The sequence below is a fragment of the Mirounga angustirostris genome, unplaced genomic scaffold (assembly GCF_029215605.1).
Source record: "Mirounga angustirostris isolate CCGP_5_RB_7025 unplaced genomic scaffold, mMirAng1.0.hap1 SCAF_7, whole genome shotgun sequence".
NCBI classification, from domain to species: Eukaryota; Metazoa; Chordata; class Mammalia; order Carnivora; family Phocidae; genus Mirounga; species Mirounga angustirostris.
In genome coordinates this window covers 58,854,851-58,877,341 of record NW_026991715.1, presented here as the reverse complement: position 1 = coordinate 58,877,341, position 22,491 = coordinate 58,854,851, and the positions used below count along the sequence as shown (strand labels likewise).

Below are 22,491 nucleotides of genomic sequence, written 5' to 3'. Positions count from 1 at the left end.
AATGCTCCCGTTGGTCTGCAATGGAAGAAACAAGTTTTTCCATTAAGCCTAACTTATTCAAGTTCAATAGCTATTCTTCTTTCAGAGATTAGGTCCTTCCCGGTTTTCTCATTGCTGAAACAACTTTTCTTCCCTTAAATGAGAATGTAGAGGTTGTCAGTGGAATTCCAAAATCAGGTCTTTCTCTCCCCTCTCCCCACCCCGGGTCTGGAAAGTCCTGTGCAGAAGGCAGGTCAGACTGCTCTCTGCCTTTGTCTTGGAACCCCGATTAGCCAGAAAGCCGCAGGCCTCCGCTGAGCAGGGTCACGGCCCCTCCCCTGCTCTACTGCAGTGCGACAGGGAATATTTTCGGGAGCTCTTCATTGGGTGCCTGTGCTCCCTGACTTCACAAAATCTAACGACTTCCTCTTACTGGACAGGCAAACTCTGCACCAATCTGGGGCTTCTCCATGGCCCGGGAGTCATCCATCCATGAGAAGAGGGCTCAGGGGAGCCGACCTAAGCACACAACACTGCACCGCCGCCCTCTTGCCCGCTGGCTTCCCGTACTCTCTGCCCAGGCTCCACACCTGCCCCTGGCACTCTGGCTTTTGGGAGGGCGGTGCTCTCCGTATTCCCGTGGCCGAGGCCTGGAGGAAAAAACTTGAATGGGGATGCGCTAAGGGTGGGCACTGTAGGGATGCCAGTGGGGAGGCCCCTCTGCTTTGACCAGGCCGGCTTAGGAGAAGGTAGTGTGAAGTCAGGATCTAGAAGCCTCCTTTCCCAGGACGAGCTTGACTCCTGGACCATGGTAGCAGGTCCGTGAAATTCCACTTTGAGTCATGCATTTGGATTTGGATTTAGACCTCACGAAAAGGCAAAAGCCTGAAGGGAACAGGTCCTCGTGTCTTACCGGTCTAAAGGGGTTGAGACAGGCTCTGCACCAGGGTACAGGGGTGGCACGAACTAAGGGCCCAAAGAAGTGTGTGTGCGCATGGAGGGGGCCATTTCTGGGGTGCCAGATGGACTGTCCTGGGCCCAGCAAAGTGGGTAGTCCAAAAAGAAAATTATCCTCTTGAAATGGGGTTGGCAAACTTTTCTGTGAAGGGCCAGAGAGTACACATCTTAGGCTTTGTGGGCCACATAGCGTCTGCAGTAACTTCTCTGCTGCTGAAGTAGGAAAGGGACCACGACATCACAAAGTGTGGCTCTATTCCAATAAAGCTTTATATACAATAAGCCACACTCGGCCTGGAGGCTACCATTTGTTGCCTCTTGTCCTAGATGACACCTAAAAAAATTCTAGCCAGTCTCCTTTGGTCCTGTGTTCTGTGCTTCTCCTGCTCTCGGTTCCTACCTCCCCTGCACCATGCTCTCGAAATGTATCCCGTTGATCTGTCCGTGACCCCCACGGCTTCTGGGGCAGAGACCATCCCTGGCATATTTGGGGAGCAAGTGTGTGTGGGGGAAGACGGTGTTTACAGCCACCAAACCTCCCCGAGCACTTCCAGCCCCTTGGCAAAAAGCTACAGGGTCCACCCAGGAAAAGGGCTTTGTGCTGATGACAGGCACTACCAGAAGATAGCACCCTGGCTTACAATTTCATTCCTTGTTAAAATGCAAACCCATGGGCGGATCTTGACGTCAAGGCTAAGCCCCAGAAAGCAGTGTGGCCAGAACCGCCTTCAGACAGGCTGCTCCCACCCTCTGGGGAGCCCTTCCCGTCACAGACCCATCACCGTTCATTTCAGCCTCCTTAGATGAGTAGGAAAAACACTGTGGCTAGCCAGAGACATAAAAATTCTTTGTTATTGGAAAATCTAAGCGTCTGTCCAGGCCTGTGCAGCACCATTAGGTGACGTCAATGGCTCAGGTATCTGAGCTCTGCGTTTCCACTCTTCTCAGAACAGCAGCTAATTCACAGCAATGAAGACATTTCTATTTAGAGCATCAGAAAAGAGGTGGCCCTGCGATGCTGCATCCCTAAGTTCTGTACTAAGGGATTGCCTCCTTTCTCTGTGAAGCAGGAAGGGTTTGAAGGTGGCAGGAAGCCAGGACCTTGACATGCAATTCCATTCAAGCTGACCCACAGCTGCAGGACCTACTCTGCCCCGGGGCAGGATGGGCTCACTGAGACAAGCACAGACTGGTGACCCCACCGGAGAGGAGAGGGCAGTTAGGCACACAAATGGCCGTGGTAACGGTGGGGGTGATACCCAGCAAAGAAGGTACGTGGGGGTTTGAGGATGGGGATGGCACTCAACACTGCACGGGAGGGACCACGAAGGATGAGTAGAATTGGGGCACACGTGCTTGCAGGGAGACTGGTGGTAAGGAGACTGGGGGTCCAACTGACCGATAAAGAGAGGAAGGAGGAGGAGCAAGCCTATGTTGGTAGGGGAAGGCTGTGCTTGATTTTGGATGTGAACTGTACTTGGCTCATGCCTGGCATGAGCGTGAATGAGCCCAGGTGGGCCTGCATACTGTACAGCAGCTTCACCACCCGTCACAGGTTGACATGCGCTGGCTTGGGTTCAGTAGCTTGTCTCTAAAGAGCCACCAGGATGCCCTACACCTCTCCCTCTACCCATGTCACCTCCCACGTAGACCTCATCCTTCCTCCTGGAATGTGTCAACTTTGCTGCTGGCAGAATTTATTTTTCTATGAAAGTCAAGTCCCTTCCTTTCCCAGAGGTCCCCAAGGACTTGCCTTTCTATGTGACGATGATATTAAGTGAAAGCTTCCTGATTCTCAATGAAATTCTCAGTGTTGAAAGAGGCATTTTATGTTGGACTAAATCTTAAGAAAAAGCACGATTCCCTTCGCTGTTCTAGAATACTGTGAATAGCCAAATCAATCTTGAGAAAGAAGAACAAAGCTGGAGGCATCATGCTCCCTGATTTCAAGCTACATCACAAAGCTATGGTAATCCCAACGGTATGGTGTTGGCATAAAAACAGACACACAGATCAATGGAACAGAATAGAGAGCCCAGAAATAAACCCACATATATGTGGTCAATTAATTTATGACAAGCCAACAATATACAATGGGGAAGGTATAATGTGTTCAATAAATGGTACTGGGAAAACTTAACCGCCACATGCAAAAGAATGAAAGCGGCCCATTATCTTAGACCATACAGAAAAAATCAACTCAAAGTGGATGAAATATTTGAACATATATATTATCTGAAACAATAAAACGCCTAGAAGGAAACACAGGGCTTAAGCTCTTTGACATCAGTCTTGGCTATGATTTTTCAGGTATGACACCAAAAGCAAATGCAACAAAAGAAAAATAAATAATTGAGACTACCATCAAACTAAAAAGCTTCTGCACAGCAATGGAGACTGTCAACAAAATAAAAGGGCAACCTACCAAATGGGAGAAAATACTAGCAAATCATATCAGGTTAGGGGTTAATATCCAAAATATATAAAGATCTCCTACAACTCAATAGCAAAACAAAAAAAAATCTGGCTTAAAAATTGGCAGAAGATCTAAATAGACAGTTTTTTTTTTTTAAGATTTATTTATTTATTTGAGAGAGCGAGAATGAGAGAGAGTACATGAGAGGGGGGAGGGTCAGAGGGAGAAGCAGACCCCCCGCCGAGCAGGGAGCCCGATGCGGGACTCGATCCCGGGACTCCAGGATCATGACCTGAGCCGAAGGCAGTTGCTTAACCAACTGAGCCACCCAGGCGCCCTAAATAGACAGTTTTTCAAAGAAGACATAAAGATGGCCAACAGGTACATGCAAAAAGGCTCAACATCACTAGTCATCAGGACGATGCAAATCAGTCACAACGAGGAATCAACTCACCTCTGTTAGATTGGCTGCTATCAAAAAGCTATGAAATGAAACGTGCTGGCTAAGAGACGGAGAAAAGGGAACCCTCATGCCCTGTTGGTGGGAATGTATACCGACACAGCACGGTGCAGCTTCCTCAAAAAATTTAAAATGGAATTACCATATATTCTAGCAATTTACTCCTGGACATTTATCCAAAGGAAAGGAAAACACTAACCCAAGAAGATATATACGAATATTCCTAGGTTCATGGCAGCATGGTTTACAACAGCCAAGACCCAGAAACAACCTAAGTGTCCACTGATGGATGAATGGACAAAGAAAATGTGGAAAATACATACAATGGAGCATTATTCAGCCATGAGAAAGAAGGAAATCTTGCTATGTGTGACAACATGGATGGACCTTGAGGTCATTATGCTAAGTGAAATAAGATAGATGAAGGAAGACAAATACTATATGGTATCACTTACATGTACAATTGAGACCAGAAACAAAAAACCAATCATATAGATACAGAGAACAGGTTGGTTGCAAGAGGCGGGCTGGGGGCAGAGGAGTGGGGCGGGAAATGGGTGAAGGGGATCAAAAGTACAGATTTCCACTTATAAAACATATAAGTCATGGGGATATAATGTACAGCACAGTGACTCGTTAACACTGTAATGTAAATTTGAAAGTTGCCAAGAGAATAGGTCTCAAAAGAAGATCTCGTTATAAGAAAAAATTTTATGTCTAGTGATGCATGTTAACTTGACTTACTGTAGTGATAATTTTGCAATATATACAAGTATTGAGTCATTATTTAAAAAAAAAAAAGGATGAGGCACGGGTATCTTCGATGGACTGAGACACAAGCTGAACGTCCTGCACAGGCTCACGGCACCCAGGCCCGCCTCCCCTCTGGAAGCTGCCTACTCAAGGTGGGGGAACCCAGGCGTCCACTGGTCCTATCACCCAGCAGTTCCTCTCCTTGCCTGGCCAGCCTCCACCATCTAATCCCACACTCTCCAACTCCCCGATATGCTCCCCTAAAATGTATTATGCCCCAAAGACCTTCATATCCTTTTAAGATATTATCCCTTCTTTTAAAATCTCCATATACATCAAAGGTCATACTTGCGTTTTCAAACATAGATCACTGATAATTACTTCAGTACCTTTTAACCAATAAACTTTAAAGCATGAAAATACACATAATCCAGTATTAAAAGTATAATTAAAAAAGAAAATATCAGCATTGCTCTCTATGATAAAACTATCTTTAAATGTTCTTCACCATAGCAACTTATTAAAATTCTGTTACTCTGAAAACAAGATTCTAATATATTGTTCTACATGATGTAAATGGTAAAAACAAATAGTGCTCATAGTACTAATTTTTACTAATTTGGAACGACTGTTTTTGATAAGAATTTGTAGGAGTGAAATGCTCAAATAGATACACGCTTTTCATTCATTTAAGAAATTAAGATGGAAAAAATAGTTATTTGGAAGAAGAATTTTATGCTCTAATATATTATTCTTTAGTTGCATGGCCACAAGCTAAATCATAACTGATGTGCATTACTAATAAAGTAGAAGCTTGTAGGGATTTTTTTTTTTAACTATTTGTTAAAGGAGCCTAATTTTGCCATAAACCTCCTAAACTGACAACTACAGTAAGCTATGGAGAAAGACAAGCAGAAAACAATGGTGAGAACGTAATGCGTGGTCAAGCTGACAAAGCGAAGGAAGGAAACTGAATACCGTACCTGCTTATTATTGTCAGTGGTACAACACAGTTTCTTGAGGGAGACAAAATGCCTAATTTTCCTAATAACATAAATGATCAGTTATTAGTGAGTCAGATAGGAGATGATTCAACAAATCAGCAAATGAAAACAACAACAGAATTTCTTAAAGCAAAACCCCAGGGTCCATTCTAGGGCAGATTTAAATTTCAAACAAAACGTAGTCTAAGGAAAACCCATTTTTCATACAGAGCCCACACATGCCTTCAGAAACCGGGCTTCCCTTTTAGTCACATTTGGCTCAGAAGCACTTTCCTAATGGGTATTTCATCTTGCAACAGACTCCTGAAGCTTGTCTCCTAGGCATCTTCAGTGATAGGATGAAATGCTACTCCAGACAAAATTGGTTTTAATTCCACTGACACTAATAATTTTACAGCTGATACAAAAAGCAGAAGACTCATTTGGACAATGACCAAATTACATGGCCGTTGTGTTTACATTAATATTCCATATTCTTTCACAGCATGGTCATCACAATGATGCCATTTTTCAGGCAGAGAAAACTCGTCTTAATTCAAGGTTATGGACAGAATCCCCAGACAGCCTACAGTCTAGCTCATGACCACAAGGGAGACCAGAAAGAGACTATAGCTGCCTCAGCCCGGCACAAAAATCAGTTCAAGGTAGATTTTTCTACTGACAGTGGAACCAGGAATTCCAGGGGGCTATGTGAGATTTTATAGGAATAGGAAAGAATCTCTTGTCTCTCTTCCTTTGATTCAACTTTCTCTAGAAGACCCTGAAGAGAGCATAGAAAATACCGGTTATTCTGTAATGAGCTTCACTAATCGGGAAGAGGAGAGATTTACCTACTTTTCATAAGAATTTCCTGATAGTATACTGCCTACACCTCGGGGAAAAATAGCACTGCGTCTAGACAAAAGAACTCTCTTATCTGTAAAATCAGAAAGATCAGAAAAACTCATTCTGACAGAAATTCCAAGCAATAGGGTCTCTTCGTCTTTGGTTACCTAAGAATTCTGGTCACACACACACACACACACACACACACACACTCACACACACTCCATCTTAGCTCAAGTTCTCTGAAAAGACGGTCTAAGGATGATAATACCACCAATGTGACAGCCATCATGGCCTCTGAGCACGGACCGCTGGTGGAAATGGCCATGCCAAGGGGGCCGGGAGGCCTCTCTCTGTGCTCATAACCGTTGTCAGGCCTGCCAGGGCCCCACCACCCAGAGGGAAGCTAAATGCCAGGAAATACAAGACAGTGGTCTCTGAACTGAGGGGTAACAATTTCAAAACTTACCAAACAAGTAAAATTGGAGAGGAAATGACTTCCAGGCATTTTGCTCACTTTACAGAATGTTTTGTTTTCTAACCACCCAACAATTTGAAAGGAACTCAGGTAGTCCTAAGAGTCACAGGCAGGACTTTCCACTTCCGGTTACTGGCCTGAAAAACTCATACCTCTTCTTCCAAAACATCACAGGACAGCATGTGTCTGTTGTAAACTGTGCTATGAAACTAGTGTTGACCTTCAGGCCAGTTTACTAAAGGCTCCTCAGTGACATACTGTTTGGGGACCCTCTTTGCCTTTGTAAACCCTCTCACAAAATTGAACTGGGAGAAGGAAAAGAGATTACGTATTTACCTTCTTGAATAGTCTTCTCTGATAATCTGAGATTAAATGAAATCAGATCACCTTAGGTTCTAATCAAACACACCTTTCTCTGTGTAACCATGACCTCCAGGGCTCTCTCGGCCTTGGGGAACAAGCCCAGAGCCAGCCCGGAGAGAACCACTACAGAGCCAGTGCCTCAAGGAGAGAAGCCTGGCTCCCAGGGCAGGGTTGAGGCCAGTGAGTCCCGTCGTTTTGTTGTTATTTTGACAGGGGAAGGCCTAAACACAGCTCCTTCAAGGGGTAGTGGGGATAATGGAACCACAGATGATCAGGCGAAGGTGGGCAGCTGGGGAGATGCTTTGGAAAGCCCATCAACGGGAGCAGAGAGGGGGAGGGAAAGCCACGTCTGGGGGCTGTTGCCAGCCATGTGGAATCGTCCACGATATATGCTATGCACAGCCCTAACCCACCGTATCTGGGGGCCTAACACTTACACTGGCATTTCAATATGCAAACCCAGTGCCCACATGAGCCCTTCAACTAAAAGAGATCAAGAAGTTCACTCTCACCCTCCTTGGCCAATCACCGGGGTGATCTTCACGTGCTGTTGGATGCTGTCCCCGGATTTCCGTCTCGCATAGTAAACCCCCTGCCACTCCTACATAGACAAAGAGAGCTCTTAAAATCCTTCCATCGAAGCTTATGGCTGCTTCTACAGAGGGTCTCATCAAGCTGAGCAATACTATTCCACTAAATACTGCTCTATCACTGTACCCATTGTGATGCTTACTACCCAAGACTGCGGTCACCATGCACCAAGTCCCCAAAGGCCAACGTGTCCACCTCCAGGCTGGCCTTCCCAGGGTCCAAGGACAGCTGATGAGTAGGTGGAGTTGCCACGCTCAGCCTGTGGGTGTAGCAGCCCCAGGTCAAGGGATTCTTACAGGGTCTTCCCTAAAATCTTCACAGCAACCTCTGAGCTCGATAATATCATCCTTAGTTTATAGACAGGTAAGCCAAGGCTCAGAGAGTCTAATTTGCCCGCATGAGGAAGTGGAGAATGTGGTTCTAAATTCTTGTCTCTTAATTCTCCTTGAAACCTGTCCTCCCCTACTCTCCTATGGGCATCCTACCAAGACTTCTCTGGCATTAGTCTGGCTCCTGGCAGTTTCCATGGATCGAGCAAAGAGGAGTATGAACATTCTGGCTGCCTCTGGACCCTGGGGAGCCAGCAGGGATGAAGAGCCTGTGCCCTCAAGGGGGATCCTGTGGCACCTCCACAAGTTCTGGGAGGGAGGGAATAAACAAGAACCAAATTTTCTCGACAGCCTTTTCTTGCCGCCCCCCCAGCCCTAAGAGCGGCTAACTGGTGTGCATTCTGGGGTCGCCAGGTGCATGGTAGTACTCTCCTGGCCGATTTTTTTTTTTTTTTTTTTTTTTAGAGTACTTGATAATGTCCTGATTCCATTTCAGGCTTGCTGTCCCTATTTTTAAGAAATTGATGTTGCCTATCATATAAACCCAAACTTATTTTATTTGTAAAAAGTGATCCCTAATGAAAAAAATACAGTGCTTATCTAACTACTTCACATCAGAGAAAGCAAGATCAAAGAAGTCGTACGAGCAAGCATTCTGAGTGCCTAAAAGAAAATGCACAGGGAGCCCCCACCGTGGGAACCGCACCCTTCATCTGCAGAGGAGGGCTTGAGGAAAGGAGCCTGTTGCACTCACAGCCTTGCCTTCAGCTGCTGGACAAATGGACATGACAGGGAGAACCAAGCTGTAGGTCTCTACCCAGCTATGATGCAGACAGGGAACAGAGAAAGGAAAACTGACGAAGAACTGGGCCCATATGTAAATACTGGTATTACAAACTTCGAGTCCCCCGAACACTGGGCACACTAACAACACGACAGCTATATGGGGGAACTCTGCTCAGAGCCAGGAATGAGACTGCAGCAATGACAGGTGGGATATCTTCACCCCAAGGATAAACTCTCCTGTTGCAAACTCAGATTCCACAGCATCATAAGGAGCACATTCATTTGGTATCCAAAATTAACCCAACAATGGACTCATTTTGCAAATACAAGAGATCTTTCACTCAATTATCCTGTTAGGAAAGGAGCTCATCTTAAAGACGTGACATAGAGCTCGCAGGGGGGAAAAAAAAAAGCATCGGGGAGGGGTTTGCAGATCTCTTTCACTGACCTTGCCCTTCTTGATGCAGGTGTTGATGGTGTCGAGAAGGTCGGCCCGGTTCTTATCACTTTTGGGCAGCTCGGCGAGCTCTTTCCCCAGCAGCTCGCCTTTGTGGTAGCCCATCATCCTTTCAAAGGCTGGGTTGACGTACTGTGAACAGGAGGTGGTTATAGGTCAGTGCGGGTAATGCTGGGTGCCCCCAGGAAGGCTTGCTGGCACACAGAGGGACACACTGGACTATCAAGTAAGAAGTTCCCTGGATGAGCACTCTCTGATGTGGGTGCAACTGGTCCTCATCACTACGCCCCCCAGAGCAGCTGCCTCACTCCTGAGCAGCTAAGTATTCATTCAGCACGTCAGCACCCTGGTTCCCTCTGGGACACTGGAAGAAATTCCTTAGCAGACCAAGAGCAAGAAGCCCTCATCTAGCAGAGCCAGCTTCGTGTGGGCCTTATTCATCTTCAGTGAAATGAAGTTTTTTATGAAATAAAAAACTCAAAAAATAAAAATGAGTTAGAACAAAAGTTACTTAGTTCAACAGGTTGTGGGTTTATTTTAGTCACACCTCTGCAAGGCCGAGATTTGCTCTCTCATGCCTCCTAATTGCCACTGTCTACTAACCAACACTATGGCTTGGGGCCACTTCCCAGCTCATCTGAACAATAAATCTAATTAAATAGTTTGGGCAGAAAGCAGCCCTTTCAGCGCTGGGCACACATGGGCGTGAGACGAGGCACCCTTAGCACATTCCGATGTCAGCAGACTAACAGGTTTCTTTCCAAAATTCTGCCCGGGGCCCTGGAATTCAGAGCTCTTTCCTTGCCTGACTCCCAACTCCCAACTCCAGGCTCCAATTTCTTCTCAAAGAATAATCACCGGATGAGAAGCTGAATGAGGGGAACGAGACAAAGAACATGGGGAAAATGGGACCATATGGCCTCTAGGTCATGGATTTCTTTGGGCATCATGCACATCCACCTGCTGCTTCAGACACATTCTTGCAAACCGTAATCATGGTCACTTCTGCACTCCACTCCAAGGACAGCAGTAAGGAGCCCGGTGATGCAGGGACACTCGGGGAGCTAGTCCCTTGAGAACAAAGCTTTACTGACACCATGAAATCCAGGAGCTGGAGTGGCTAGGAGGTTGCTTTGGAGCCTTAGCAGGCAGCCTTGTAGGAGTGATTGATAGAAGAGGAGGGGTGGTGACATTGTCTTCATGCCTTCTTCTCCCATCACCTACATGTGGTGGGCACCACCCTTCTGGGGCTGGGCAGCATGGCCTCTCACCTCGGGGCCTCTGCCCACATGCTCTCCACTTACAATGCCCTTGCCCATCTCCATGCCTTGCCAAGTCTGATTTGTCCCTCCCCTCCTCTAGCAAGCCATCCTTGACCCCCTGCCTAGTCTGAGCTGGTACCACTTCTACAAGCTCCCACTCTCTCCTGTGCAGGCTTCCAGTGACTTCTCATGCCCAATCCCAGTTTTTATTTATCTCTCTCCCCGACTAGACGTAAAAATCCTCAAGGGCAAGCCTACTTTGGATTTATCCCTGGATACTCAGAGCTGTTTAGTAAGTACGTGATGTATGTACTGTTTTACTCGTTGGCTAAATCCTCATACCTTTTCCTGTCTGTTTAGTCTACCCTCGCTATTAAATTGAAAACATAGGGGGAGTCAGGGCTCTTTGCTCATGATAGGGTTGCTGTAACCTCAGAACACAGCAGGTCCTCTAGGACCTTGACTCTGGAGCCAATGAGCTCAAGTGCAAATCCTGGCTCTGCCAATTACCAGCTCCGTGACTGTGGGCAAGTAACTTGTCTTCTCTGGTTCTCAGTTTCCTCATCTGTAAAATGGCTGCAACAGTAGTGCCTGGTTCATAAAATGGTTTTAAGAAAGAAATAAGAATATCTACAATACTGAGTGAGGACTGTGCCTGGCACATGGTCAGCTTCGTGTAAACATCGTCAAGTAAATAGTTTAGATGGAGGGATGAATAGGTAAGATTGTTCCTGAAGTTAAGTGCTACCCCCTAGGCACACACTCTTCAGGGGCCGTGCCCTGAGAAGGACTCTGGTATGGAGCAAGAACGTTCGTGAAATATCCTGTCCAGGAGGACTCCTCTTGAAATCCATAACCCGGATGTCATTTTACTTCCTCTTACACAGAACACCCTCTCTTCAACTTCTTTCTCCTTGCTTTTGAGTTTTATATTCAGATCACCAGTAGATTTTAAAGGGGGTAGTCCCTTTCTTCCTGTTCACCGTAAAGGTGGGGAGGGGATGGCACCACCACAGTACCTCCCCCAGAGACACAGGGTTTCTGACCACTTTAGAACGCTCGCTATGGACTGACGGGCTCTGTTCCCTGTTCAAGGAGTCATCAGTTAGACTACCAACGGGGAAGGCAGCGAGAGCAGGGAGCCCCTTCCACTCATCATGGAAATCACAACCTGGCTGCCCACTGTCAGAGGTGGGTGCAAAGCAAACGTGTTTCATGAATGGAATTCATCGGTCCTGTCTGGATGTAAGTGAGGGGAATGCGAGATGTGTACTCGGTTGGTAGCAAACACGTCTGGTTTCTCTGCCGTCCAGGATACAGATCTGTGTGCAGGTGGGCAGTAACAGGTAGCAACATGAAGAAGCTTCCAGACCCACTTCACGGAACAGCCAGAAAATTCTATAAAGACAGTCCAACAGGGAACCAGGAAGGCAGGTTCTGCAGTCAGAAAGACATGGCTACGTATTTTGGTTCCAATACTTCCTACTGGGGCTTTCCTTGAGTAAATTCCTTGACCTTGCTGGGCCTCAGTTTCCCCATCTGTATTATGGGGCACTCTCTTTCACGGAGTTACTGAATGGAAGGGAGGTAACGTTATGGACCTGTTTATGACGGGGCCTAGGCAGGGCAGGCTGCTGCTGTTACTGGTTGGGTACGAGAGCAGGGTTTGTCTGTGTGCAGTGGGGGGGGCTCTGTCGTGGGGCACGGCCTTTGGTTTCTATGGAGGACTGGAATTGCTCCAGGTGTAAACTCAGTGCCATTACGCAAACCAACTGCAGGCAGGCTGCTATCTACCGATGGTAAAGTCTACATTTCAGAATATTGTTTAAGTGTAAATGTCTTACCTTCCAACGAATATAGTAAGATGACTTTACTGCAGTAAAGGTTTGTCTACTATACCCATTTTCTTCAGAAGATAACTTTACCATACAAGACAGCTCTATGATTATAATACCAACTGTAGGCAAATAAATGAGTACCTCTGAAATATTTCATTCCCATAGGCACCCCCCCTTATAAGTAAGCATTTACTCTATAATTCTGACATACTTCTGTGTCATGTAAATGCTGTCCTTACAAATGGTCAAAGAATTTCACCTATCTTGGTCAAAGAAATCACAGGTTCTAATCTAACTAATTTTTTATTCTTATTGGATATCTAATTCTTAAACTAAGTCCATCAGTTGTTTTTTTTTTTAACATACTTTGATGCTTCTTTCTCCAAAGAAAATATACAAAAATGTAAGGCTTATTGCAAAGTCCCTTGAAAAAGGATGGCTCAAACTTGAAAGGTTCTATTTAGACATCTCCAGATAAAAAGTGTCTCCATACCTGAATCACATGGTCATCGCTTGTAATTTCTATGGCTTCGTGACAGTGGTCTAATGCTGTAAACACTGAATTACAGGCCCTGTAAGTTGCAAAAGATTGACTTTAGTGCAGCTATAAAACCATTAGCATTTCATGTGTTAATTTACCCAAGTGAACAGTTGCCCCAAATTCATTAAAACCATGCCCTTTTGGAAGGAAAATAAACACCCTAGCCTTTCAAACTAAACTAGTTAGTTTGAATAAACAACAGCATATATTTCTGTGACTAAAACACAAAGAACTATAATCCCGCCAACTCTTCATGTATCATGGAATGAATCACCTAGGTGCCAAATGAAACCTTAATACTGACAAAAGAGAACCAAGTTGCAGGAGACCATCTTCTAAGTCTCCTGAGTCTATGTTAACACTGTTCTGTTTCATTCCTAGTGTGGTCATGGAAAAGTCAAGACCCCAGCAATTAGGAGAACTCAATTAAGCCCAAATTGAATCTGAGGTATTCTGTCTGTCCTTTTGCAACAGACACAGAAACATTTTTTCCTCCTTTCTTACTTTCATCATCTCTGATAAACAAGCCTTTATATGGTACTTTGCTTTCAACCCCACCCACTGGCATGATGGAAGGTAGATATGGCAGAATTCCCCTTGCCTGGTTAATCACACGCCCTCCAGGTAGGCACTTTTCTTGGTGACCCTTCTTGTCCGAGTGGAAAATTCTACATCATTTCAACTTCTAGTTTCTTGGTTAGAATTTTAAGTACCTTCTAATCTAGTGCAACTCCAAATACAGCAAGTTATTTACTACCTAACACAGAAAGTATGTAGCTAGTTACTAGAGCTTTGTTATTTGTACAGGCTGTTTAAAGAATCCCAGTGAGGGCTTTCTTACCCATTACAAAAACAAAAACAAAAAAACCAAAAACACAGGTTTACTTTTGATGCTGCTTCTTATAAAACATATCTTAAGATGTTATTCATTTTTTCCACTCATAAAGGCATCTAACTTTGCCATCCTGTTTTAAACTACTGACAAGGGAGAGGGCAGAAAAAAACTGAGTCAAGTCTGGTTCTGTATTTTGCCAGTTATGGGACCCTGAGCAACTTTTTATCCTGGCTGGTCCCCAGCTTCCTCGTCTACAAAATGAGAATAACAACACCCATTTTACAGGTTGCTGTAAACATCAAAAGAGTTTATGTGAGGCATTTCTCAAAGTGCTTCGGATACTGTAAGAATTCAGCATATAGTCCTTAGTATTATTTGTAAGCTCCCAGGGCAGTATTTCCTTACTCTCTAACCCTTTCAACGGCCAGTGGTAAAAAGAAAAGTGAACCATAACCTATCTTTTCTCATGAGTATCCCTGAAATATCTAATCAAAAACTGTATTCAATATTAGCAAGGTAATCCGCAGGAGGAGTACAAGATCTTAGTCTCTTGAAGGGTACGGTTCCCGTAGCTGCAGGGATGAAGGTACCAGTGTGGGCAGGTAACTAAGTAATCAACGATGGGGTGAGCTGAGCACAAGGTAAGTCTAACTCCTCTGAGATCCCTGATAGATGCAACAGGTTTCCTTATTTCAATAGCTTCGGTCTAACTAACTTGAACCATGAACTGTCTTAATACCGTCACTGCATTTGTAAACAAGATCATTTAATATTAGAAAAAGAATAAAAGAGGTTTTAAAATTCTTACCAAAGTCACTACTACACTACCTTTCACGAAGAGGCAAGCAAGAGCTAGTCCCATCAGTAGTATTTTCTAGGCACGTGGGTCCAGAACCCGGCCTGGCAGCACAGGAAAGGGTATCCTGATCTCCAGGGGTCCCATGTGGAAACGCACACTCTGTGTGGACTAATCCTTACATTTGAGAGCTGGATAATTAAGCAATAACACACTTTATCAAGTGATAAATTCCTCTCCTGCCCATTTTCTGAAAGTGCCTGTACGTCTCACCTAAGCATTTAAATGGGTCCTTCAGCCTATTAGTGTTTTTGTCAATTCGAGAGCTGCCCTGATGTAAGACCTTAGCTCCAGCTGCCGAAATTTATCTATGCAATATTCACTGTGTGATGATCCACAAAGCATAAAACCTTCCGTGTAATGCCCGACAGAACAAGACAAATTCGTACCAACCGTCGAGGGAGGAGAACATGAGCAGGGCCAGCAGGCTGTTCTCTCCCAGTGACAGGCTGCATGGCACTGTTCAGACCTAGGCTTTAAACCAATTTGGTTGATGGTTCTATTTAAATAAACCTGCGGCAAAATGAGGTAATCAATTTAAATCATGCTCCTAGAGTTTGGAAATTTAATTGCTTGTATTAATTATTAATAGTCTTCATGCAGAAGAGCCTTAGCTGTATTCATTTTATGTTCTCAGGAACTATGTAACTGTGCCTCGGATCTATTTTTGTATCTTTCAGCTTGAGAAGTTGCAAAATCGGAAACAGCTCAAAGGCAAGGTAAACTCGATGTGGAAACCCATGAAGTGCAGGCCATGGAACCACGACCCCTCACCTTCGTAAGGGCCCTTGAAAGTCCCAACGGACACGGCAAATATTACAGGGGCCCTGGTGTGACGTCTACAAAGAACATCATGCTGTGACGGGGTGCCGAGTGTCTCCAAACAAACAGCAGGATGCCTGGATCCTCCCCCACACTGCCACTGATATACTGGGTAGCTGTGATCCTGTCAAGAGTCTCCCTGGCTCTCAGTGTTTTCCTCTGTCCCAATATTGGGGCTGGGATGGTCGGGTGGCATTATCCCTGCCACCAGGGTCCATGCCAGGAAAAGGCGCTCTAGAAATGTCTACGGATAATGAGAAGGGTAGCATTCCGTGGAATACAAAGTTTTGTCCCTCAGACACTTAGATTCTCTTGCTGAAACTTAGGACTGCTACAGTCTTAAGACTAGGAGTAAACTAAACCTGATGATTTGAGTCTACGTCCTGGCTAACAGATATCAAACTGATATGAAATAACAGCTGGTCCGCGTTAGTATCAACCGATCAGTTTAAGTTCCCAGTAAGTAGCTAAATCTTATCTGCATTTTGGTTAACACAGCCCTTTTCATGATAAAGAGAGAAAACATTAGTAGAGGTAAGTGGTCATAATTTACCCCATATTTCCCCAGACAGTCCCCATTTCATGATTAATATAGTAATTCATCCAGCACACATAAGATTTTCTTCTCTTTAGAAGTTATTCTTTATCATGGAATTTTAAAATTCAGTATTTGCTTGAGCACATGATCCTTCTTTTGTCTTGGTTAAATTTCGTTACCACAAACCAAGACCTGGACAAAAGTTTCTACCTTCAACATTTGACATCACCCTTGTGGTACAGCCTGTCCTTGAAGAATGCTGGTAATGTCACATATTTAGCTGCAGCTGGGGGAGGAATTGCAAAGAAAAGTATTATATAATTAGACTATAATTATTCTGGCATTGTATAATAAAGAGCCTCATTTTCCCCATCGGCAGCAAGTGACAGAGTGGCCTGCCTGACTCTGAGATGCAGGTGGGTTCTTTAGATGTCCTCGGATGCGGAAGGAGCTGGGGAGATCACGGAATGGGTCATTACCCCCCGACTGAGGGGCCCAGATAGAGGGTATGCAGGAAGGGTCAAACCAGGCCCACATACCCTTCTCCAAAAAAGGGAAGGAAGCTAGAGATGCTTGAGGCAGAACCAGCCAAAAAGCAATGGAAGAAACTGACTGCTTAGTCCTTCTCTGGCCTTCTGTGAAGAACTCTTGCTTTCCTCTCCCCACCATGGGGCTGTTCTCATGCTGGCTGCTCGTGCCTGGGAAGAGAGACTCTTTACCAGCCAACCTGAAGCTGCTGTGGAAAGGGATCCGCACACGGGGCAAAGCCAGCCTCCTGGCCCCACTGCCTGCCTGGGTCAAGTCCACTCACCAACTGCACATTGATTTCTATTACTAACTTGAGCCTTTTCATTATGACCTCTCCAACCAGCTCCAGTCAGTGAAGGGTGAGAAGTTCTAAGATCTGCATCGTGCTATGTACTTAGAAGCTTGCCAAGTTCTGAACCTGATGAGACCTTTGTAAGTGGTCAGTGCCCTGGCTCTAAGCAAATTTCATCAGCACAATAACGGGAAGCCCTTTCTTTTAACCCTCACACTGGCTGAGAACGTTTATTTCGGATCGCCAGACCTGCCTTTGCCCTGTGTGGACAAGGCACCTTCTGACTTCCTACACATGCCATCACATGCGAGGTTGCTGAAGAGAATTCAAAATGCAGTTACTTAAAATGCCATGAGGGAATTACCTACCAACGCAGTAAGGGGACTGCTGTTCATTTCTGTTGTAGATAATACACAGCTGAAGAATTAAAACAAAATGAAACCCCTGTTTTTCTAATTCTATTTTGAAAACATCTAAAAGTACAATCTTTTTATCCCCAATGAAAAACAGTAGAGACCCCAAGGAATAAAAAGAATGTACAATAAACAGAAATTGCTGAAGTAAAGGCAATGAGTTTTCTCAAAAAATTTTATGAAGTTCTCTGAAGCTGATAAATACAAAGATACAAAGAAACCAAGGGCTTTAAACTTATATATTCAAAACTCCTTAGCAATATTCCTCACTATACACTGTTAAAATACCTGAATTTCCACTAGTTTGACTTTTTAAAAAAATACTTTCCCACCTAAGAAAGTGACTATTTATCCCCATACTGTTTTTTTTTTTTTTAAGATTTTATTTATTTATTTGAGAGAGAAAGAAAGAGAGAGCACAAGCAGGGGAGGTAAGGGCAGAGGGCAAAGTAAAAGCAGACTCCCCGCCGAGCAAGGAGCCTGATGTAGGGCTCAATCCCAGGACCCTGAGATCATGATCTGAGCAGAGGGCAGAGAGTTTAACTGATTGAGCCATCCAGACATCCCTCCCGACACTCTTTCTTAAAGCTCTCTGTCCACCAAAAAGTTACTTCCCTAATCAGGGTAAACCCCCAAAAACCTGCCTTTGTGGGTTTACGTCAATCCATTTTACTTCCAAGGATGTCAGAAAGAAATTAAGTTTATAAATGGTTTTGTCCTCTTTGAATGCAAATTAAGTAATCAAGATAAGCATAATCCTTACACTGAGATGCTATCTTATTTTTCACTGAGCCTGAAACCATCATGACCTCTGGGTTGGCCAGAGAGAGAAGCTGTGCCAAGGACGTTCTGGTATCCAACAGCCTGGAGCTGCTAAGGACGGCAGCGCCCCTCGCACCCCCCGCCCCCAGGCTATAGGTTGGCAAGAGCCTCCTCTCTGCCCTTCTCTCTCTACTCGAGGGGGACAGGTTGAAGAAATCGGGGTCTGGGAATGTGGTAGAGTGGAGCCTGTGCAAAACCAGGGATGAGCTAGGGCCCTCATATCCCGAGACGTCCCCAAAGCAGAACATCCCGCCAACAGCTAGACATCTACAGAGAATCCCAGCTCAGAGGTGAGCTTCATGAAAAGCCTGCTTTTAAAGCACTATATGCCTGTAAAGAGATGTAAGATTTCTTGAACATATGTCCTTGCATACTGAAGTCACAGACTTCCTGAAACTGCTATCATGGTTACAGAGCAGTTCTCATGGCTAGCATAATAAATATACCCATTGGTTTGCCCCTATTCATAACAATCCAAGCAGGCATTTATAAGTGTTAAAGTATTAGATAGAAAGTAATCCTCAAAGGCTACTCTTAACCTCAATTTAAGTATATGAAAATCATACAGTATTTTTCCTCAAATCTAATTTTAAAACTGCCGTACATAGTGGAAAATATTGTCAAAACAAGAAATGATTTTTCATTTATTTCATTTAAGCAGAAGGCTCCCCGTTTAGAATCTGCTGTTTACCAGCTACCATCACCTACTTAACAGTTTAGAAACCCCTGGGATTCAGCTAGGAACCCGTGAACAGCGGCCTCATGACAAAAACATCTGTACAACACTGTTAACCTCGCACTCCTTCTTATTTTGTTACATACCGTAATTTGAACTGAGAGCGAACTTCCCCGTGTTCTATTTGAATCAGTTCGTTATAGCAAGCAATTATGCTGCTATTCTCCATAAATCTCTGAAAAGAAAACAAAAATAATATGTAAGACATACAGTTACTTCTTAAAGAGTCAAATGAACTTAGTTTTTCCCACGCCAGGTAACTCTGTTACATAAGACAACTTGAGAAGTTGAAATGAGCTGAGATGAAAAAAAAAAATAGTCAAGCTGTTTGAAACCCTTGTTTAAATGTATGAGAAACAACAGACCAGATTTTACTGTATATGTAACTCCCTTGATGACAAAGGTGGGGAAAAACTTCATTAAGAATACTCACAGGAAGATAAACACACAAGGGCACAGACTACCTCCCCAGGCTTGTGAATTACTGAAACATGTTTGCTTCACATTGCGCTAAGGCTTTTAAATCCAACACTGGACATGTTCAGTGTGTGCGTGGTATGAATGACCCTTTTCAAGAGAAGAGACCCGTCTTTGCTTACTTCCTCATCTTCTGACTTCATCCTCCTCCTCTCACTCTCTCTCACTCACTCACTCACACACACACACACACACACACTCTTCCATGCATCTAGTGTGGATGGTTTCTACTTTGCGGAATACTTCTGGCCTCCCACTATCCCAGGGGGAAGCTGGTAAGGGGTAAGCAAAGGGGGGAAGCCATGAACACACACAGAAGAGAAATACTTTCTCTTTTTATTGCAAAGCAAAGCTAAACATGGTTAGGTTAAGGCTCAACTTCTGGATGGGTGAAGATTATATAACAGCCTGTAGCCAAGCTCTGAGCATTGTTAGTGGATGCTTTGTAAGATACTAAAAAGGATCTGTGATAAAAATAAGTTTCAAAAATGTTGAAATAAACACAGTTGGGCAGGTTTCTTTTTTTAAGACACAAACTTAAGTAGTTAACTTTTGTTGTCTGTTTTTAATTATAAAAGTTACACACATTAATTTAAGATATATAAATTCAGGGGATGCCTGGGTGGCTCAGTCGGTTAAGCGTCTGCCTTTGGCTCAGGTCATGATCTCAGGGTCCTGGGATCGAGCCCCGAATCAGGCTTCCCTCTCCCTCTGCCCCTTCCCCGCCCCAGCTCATTCTCTGAGTCAAATGAATAAAATCTTAAAAAAAAAATGTATAAATTCAGAAAAATATAAAGAAAAAAGCCCTCAAGTCACTGATCATGTCAAAAGCTACAGATACCATTACATTTGGTTTATTTTCCTTTGGCTCCAAAGCCTTTATGTACGTATATATGTACTATATTGATTACAGTATATAAAATCTGTATACAAAGTCAGTATATAAAATCATACTATATTTTCACTTTCATTCTTAATTACTTAGTTTTTATTTTTCTTTAGCTCTAAGAACTAAACACCGTAGTATTTAGCGAACAACAGCTTTCTAAAAGTGACAGTTCCTAAAACACTGGAGCACTGGGGTGTTCACAGCTGACACTTAATGCAGGTTTTTGTAGTCCAAAGGCAGACTCTACTACCTCTCCTTGGAGGATTTCCTAGGCTATAGTTAACTGGTATCACTGAAATAATGCGAGTGAATCAAAAGTAGTGGCCTTCCAACTTCAGCATGCTAAGAATCACCAGGCATTCTGCTAGATTTCTGGGCTCTGCATTCGGACATTTAAAGCTGTTTCTTTACGGCAGACCTTCTCAGAGCGCTCGCTCTGCTCATGGGCCATACTGCTAGCGCGCCCTGGGTATCACCAGGGGTGGCAAGAGTAAGAACAGAGTCCTCCCTCATTTCCCAAGCTGATTTGACCCCAGACGCCTTTTTCCCGGAACACCTATCAAGAGATTTTGGAACACTAGTGCTCCATGGTACAGTCTGGGAACTACTTTACTGGACCCAACGGGGAGTGTGGAGGTCAGTAACATACTGTTGCGTCTTCACTTTGTCATGACTAGGAGCTCTGGCAAGCTCTTTAGTTATTTTGAGCCTGTTTCCTCCTCTGCAAAAATGGCGAAAATATTAAATCTCTTGAGTGTAGATGAGGATTAAGCAAATCCCCTCAAATGGAGCTTGACCAACGGTCCATCTTAGCACTCCACTTTCTCCTCCGGAGGAAGCCTCCCCAGGGAGAAGCTGTGTCCAACCTACATAGCCCTGGCAGGCCTGGCCCACTGTATTTCAGAGTAAGCGCTCCATGCACACCTGGCGAGGAAGTGTCCCATCCAATGGATAAAGGGACACAACCAAGGTTCACAGAGATGCCGCTGCGATCGTCCTTTGCGAAGTAAGACACTGGTTTGTAAAAGGCTCGCAGCGGACTGAGCCCCGTGCGGTCGGCCGCTTACACACAGCTACCGAAGCTTCAAGGAGAAGCTGCTGTGAAATATCGGATGGCACATTGTGTTCCTGGATCCCCATGCACGGACCCAGACTGCTGCACTGGCCAATCGGCTAGCAGCACAGGGCTGAATTTCACAGATGATTTAATACAGTCAAAACAGCCCAGAGATGACCAACAATCTCAAGGAAGGCAAGAAGAGTGGGCATATTTGGAAGGGTGCTTGGGGAGAAAGCTGCCAAAGACAAGAGTTTACCCAAAAAAGGAGACTAGCCACCTGGAGAGCTGCTTGAGCTGATTCTGAGCCACAGTAACTCAGGAGGGAAAGGCTCAGTAGGCGCAGTGTGCTTCTCACAGAAGAGCTCGAGCTCTCTGGGGGCACCCTGACCTAGCTGGCAAACAGCCTTGATCAGACCCAGGGCTAAAGATTACTGGGTGGTCCCTGACAGGTACCATTTTTCATGCTCCCAGGAAGGGTGTTATCCAAGGGGCTGCCTGCGAAAAGCAGCACCATATCCTGACAAAGGCAAATGAAACCTACTAGAGCTGCCATTACAAGAGGTGACCGACAGGCTCCAAGAGAAATAAAAAGAAAACAGTGGATTTTACCTCCTCGATTTGCTTAGTGGCATTTGCACCCAAAGAGGGCCAGGTGTCTCTCCTGGTAGTAAATGTGTCATCTCAGCCCTCCAGCCAAGACAGCAATCTCTAAACCAGTCAGAGGTAGGATCAATGAACTAAAAGGCGAATTCCAGGACAGTTAACAGCATCCACGTGGCTCCTCATTGACAGAAACTACAGGGTGTCAGGCCATTCTCTCAGCTCCCAGAGAATTGAGGAAAACCCCCACATCCTCATACTCCCAGAGATCCTGCCTCACAGGTGAAGAACAATGTTGGGGTGGGGGTCGACATTTAACCTCACATCTAGGAAACCTGTGAATAATTTTACATTATTTCTCAGCAAATGGAGTTGTAAGAGTTGGTCTCAGCCACATGGCTTGACAATTTTTCTTTTCCAATTCTCCGTTCCAGAACTCAGAGGCATTGTCTTAGGCATTCTCATTAAGACACAGCACCTAAGAACAGCATTCAGAACCAAATGCCAGCCTTTGAGAAAGGAGATGGACAAAACTGTCAGGAGAGTAAGTGACCCTGCTAAAGAGAAACGTTCGTTTCCATTAC

The 22,491-nt window shown here is 44.7% G+C and overlaps 1 protein-coding gene across 12 annotated transcripts in view; it reads right to left on the bottom strand.

Moving 5' to 3' along the window:
* The window catches only part of PDE8B (phosphodiesterase 8B), a 236,875-nt gene that overhangs the window by 68,713 nt on the left and 145,671 nt on the right, over nt 1–22,491 (bottom strand). For 9 of the 12 annotated variants that reach the window (XM_064596268.1, XM_064596269.1, XM_064596263.1 and 6 more), the window contains 5 exons: nt 18,968–19,056; nt 12,992–13,070; nt 9,390–9,530; nt 7,748–7,836; nt 5,549–5,609 (listed from right to left, as the gene is read on the bottom strand). In XM_064596268.1, coding sequence (XP_064452338.1) covers nt 5,549–5,609; nt 7,748–7,836; nt 9,390–9,530; nt 12,992–13,070; nt 18,968–19,056 — 459 coding nt within the window. The remainder of the gene's footprint in view (nt 1–5,548; nt 5,610–7,747; nt 7,837–9,389; nt 9,531–12,991; nt 13,071–18,967; nt 19,057–22,491) is intronic. The other 3 variants (XM_064596267.1, XM_054512533.2, XM_054512534.2) reach the window with 1 other exon arrangement.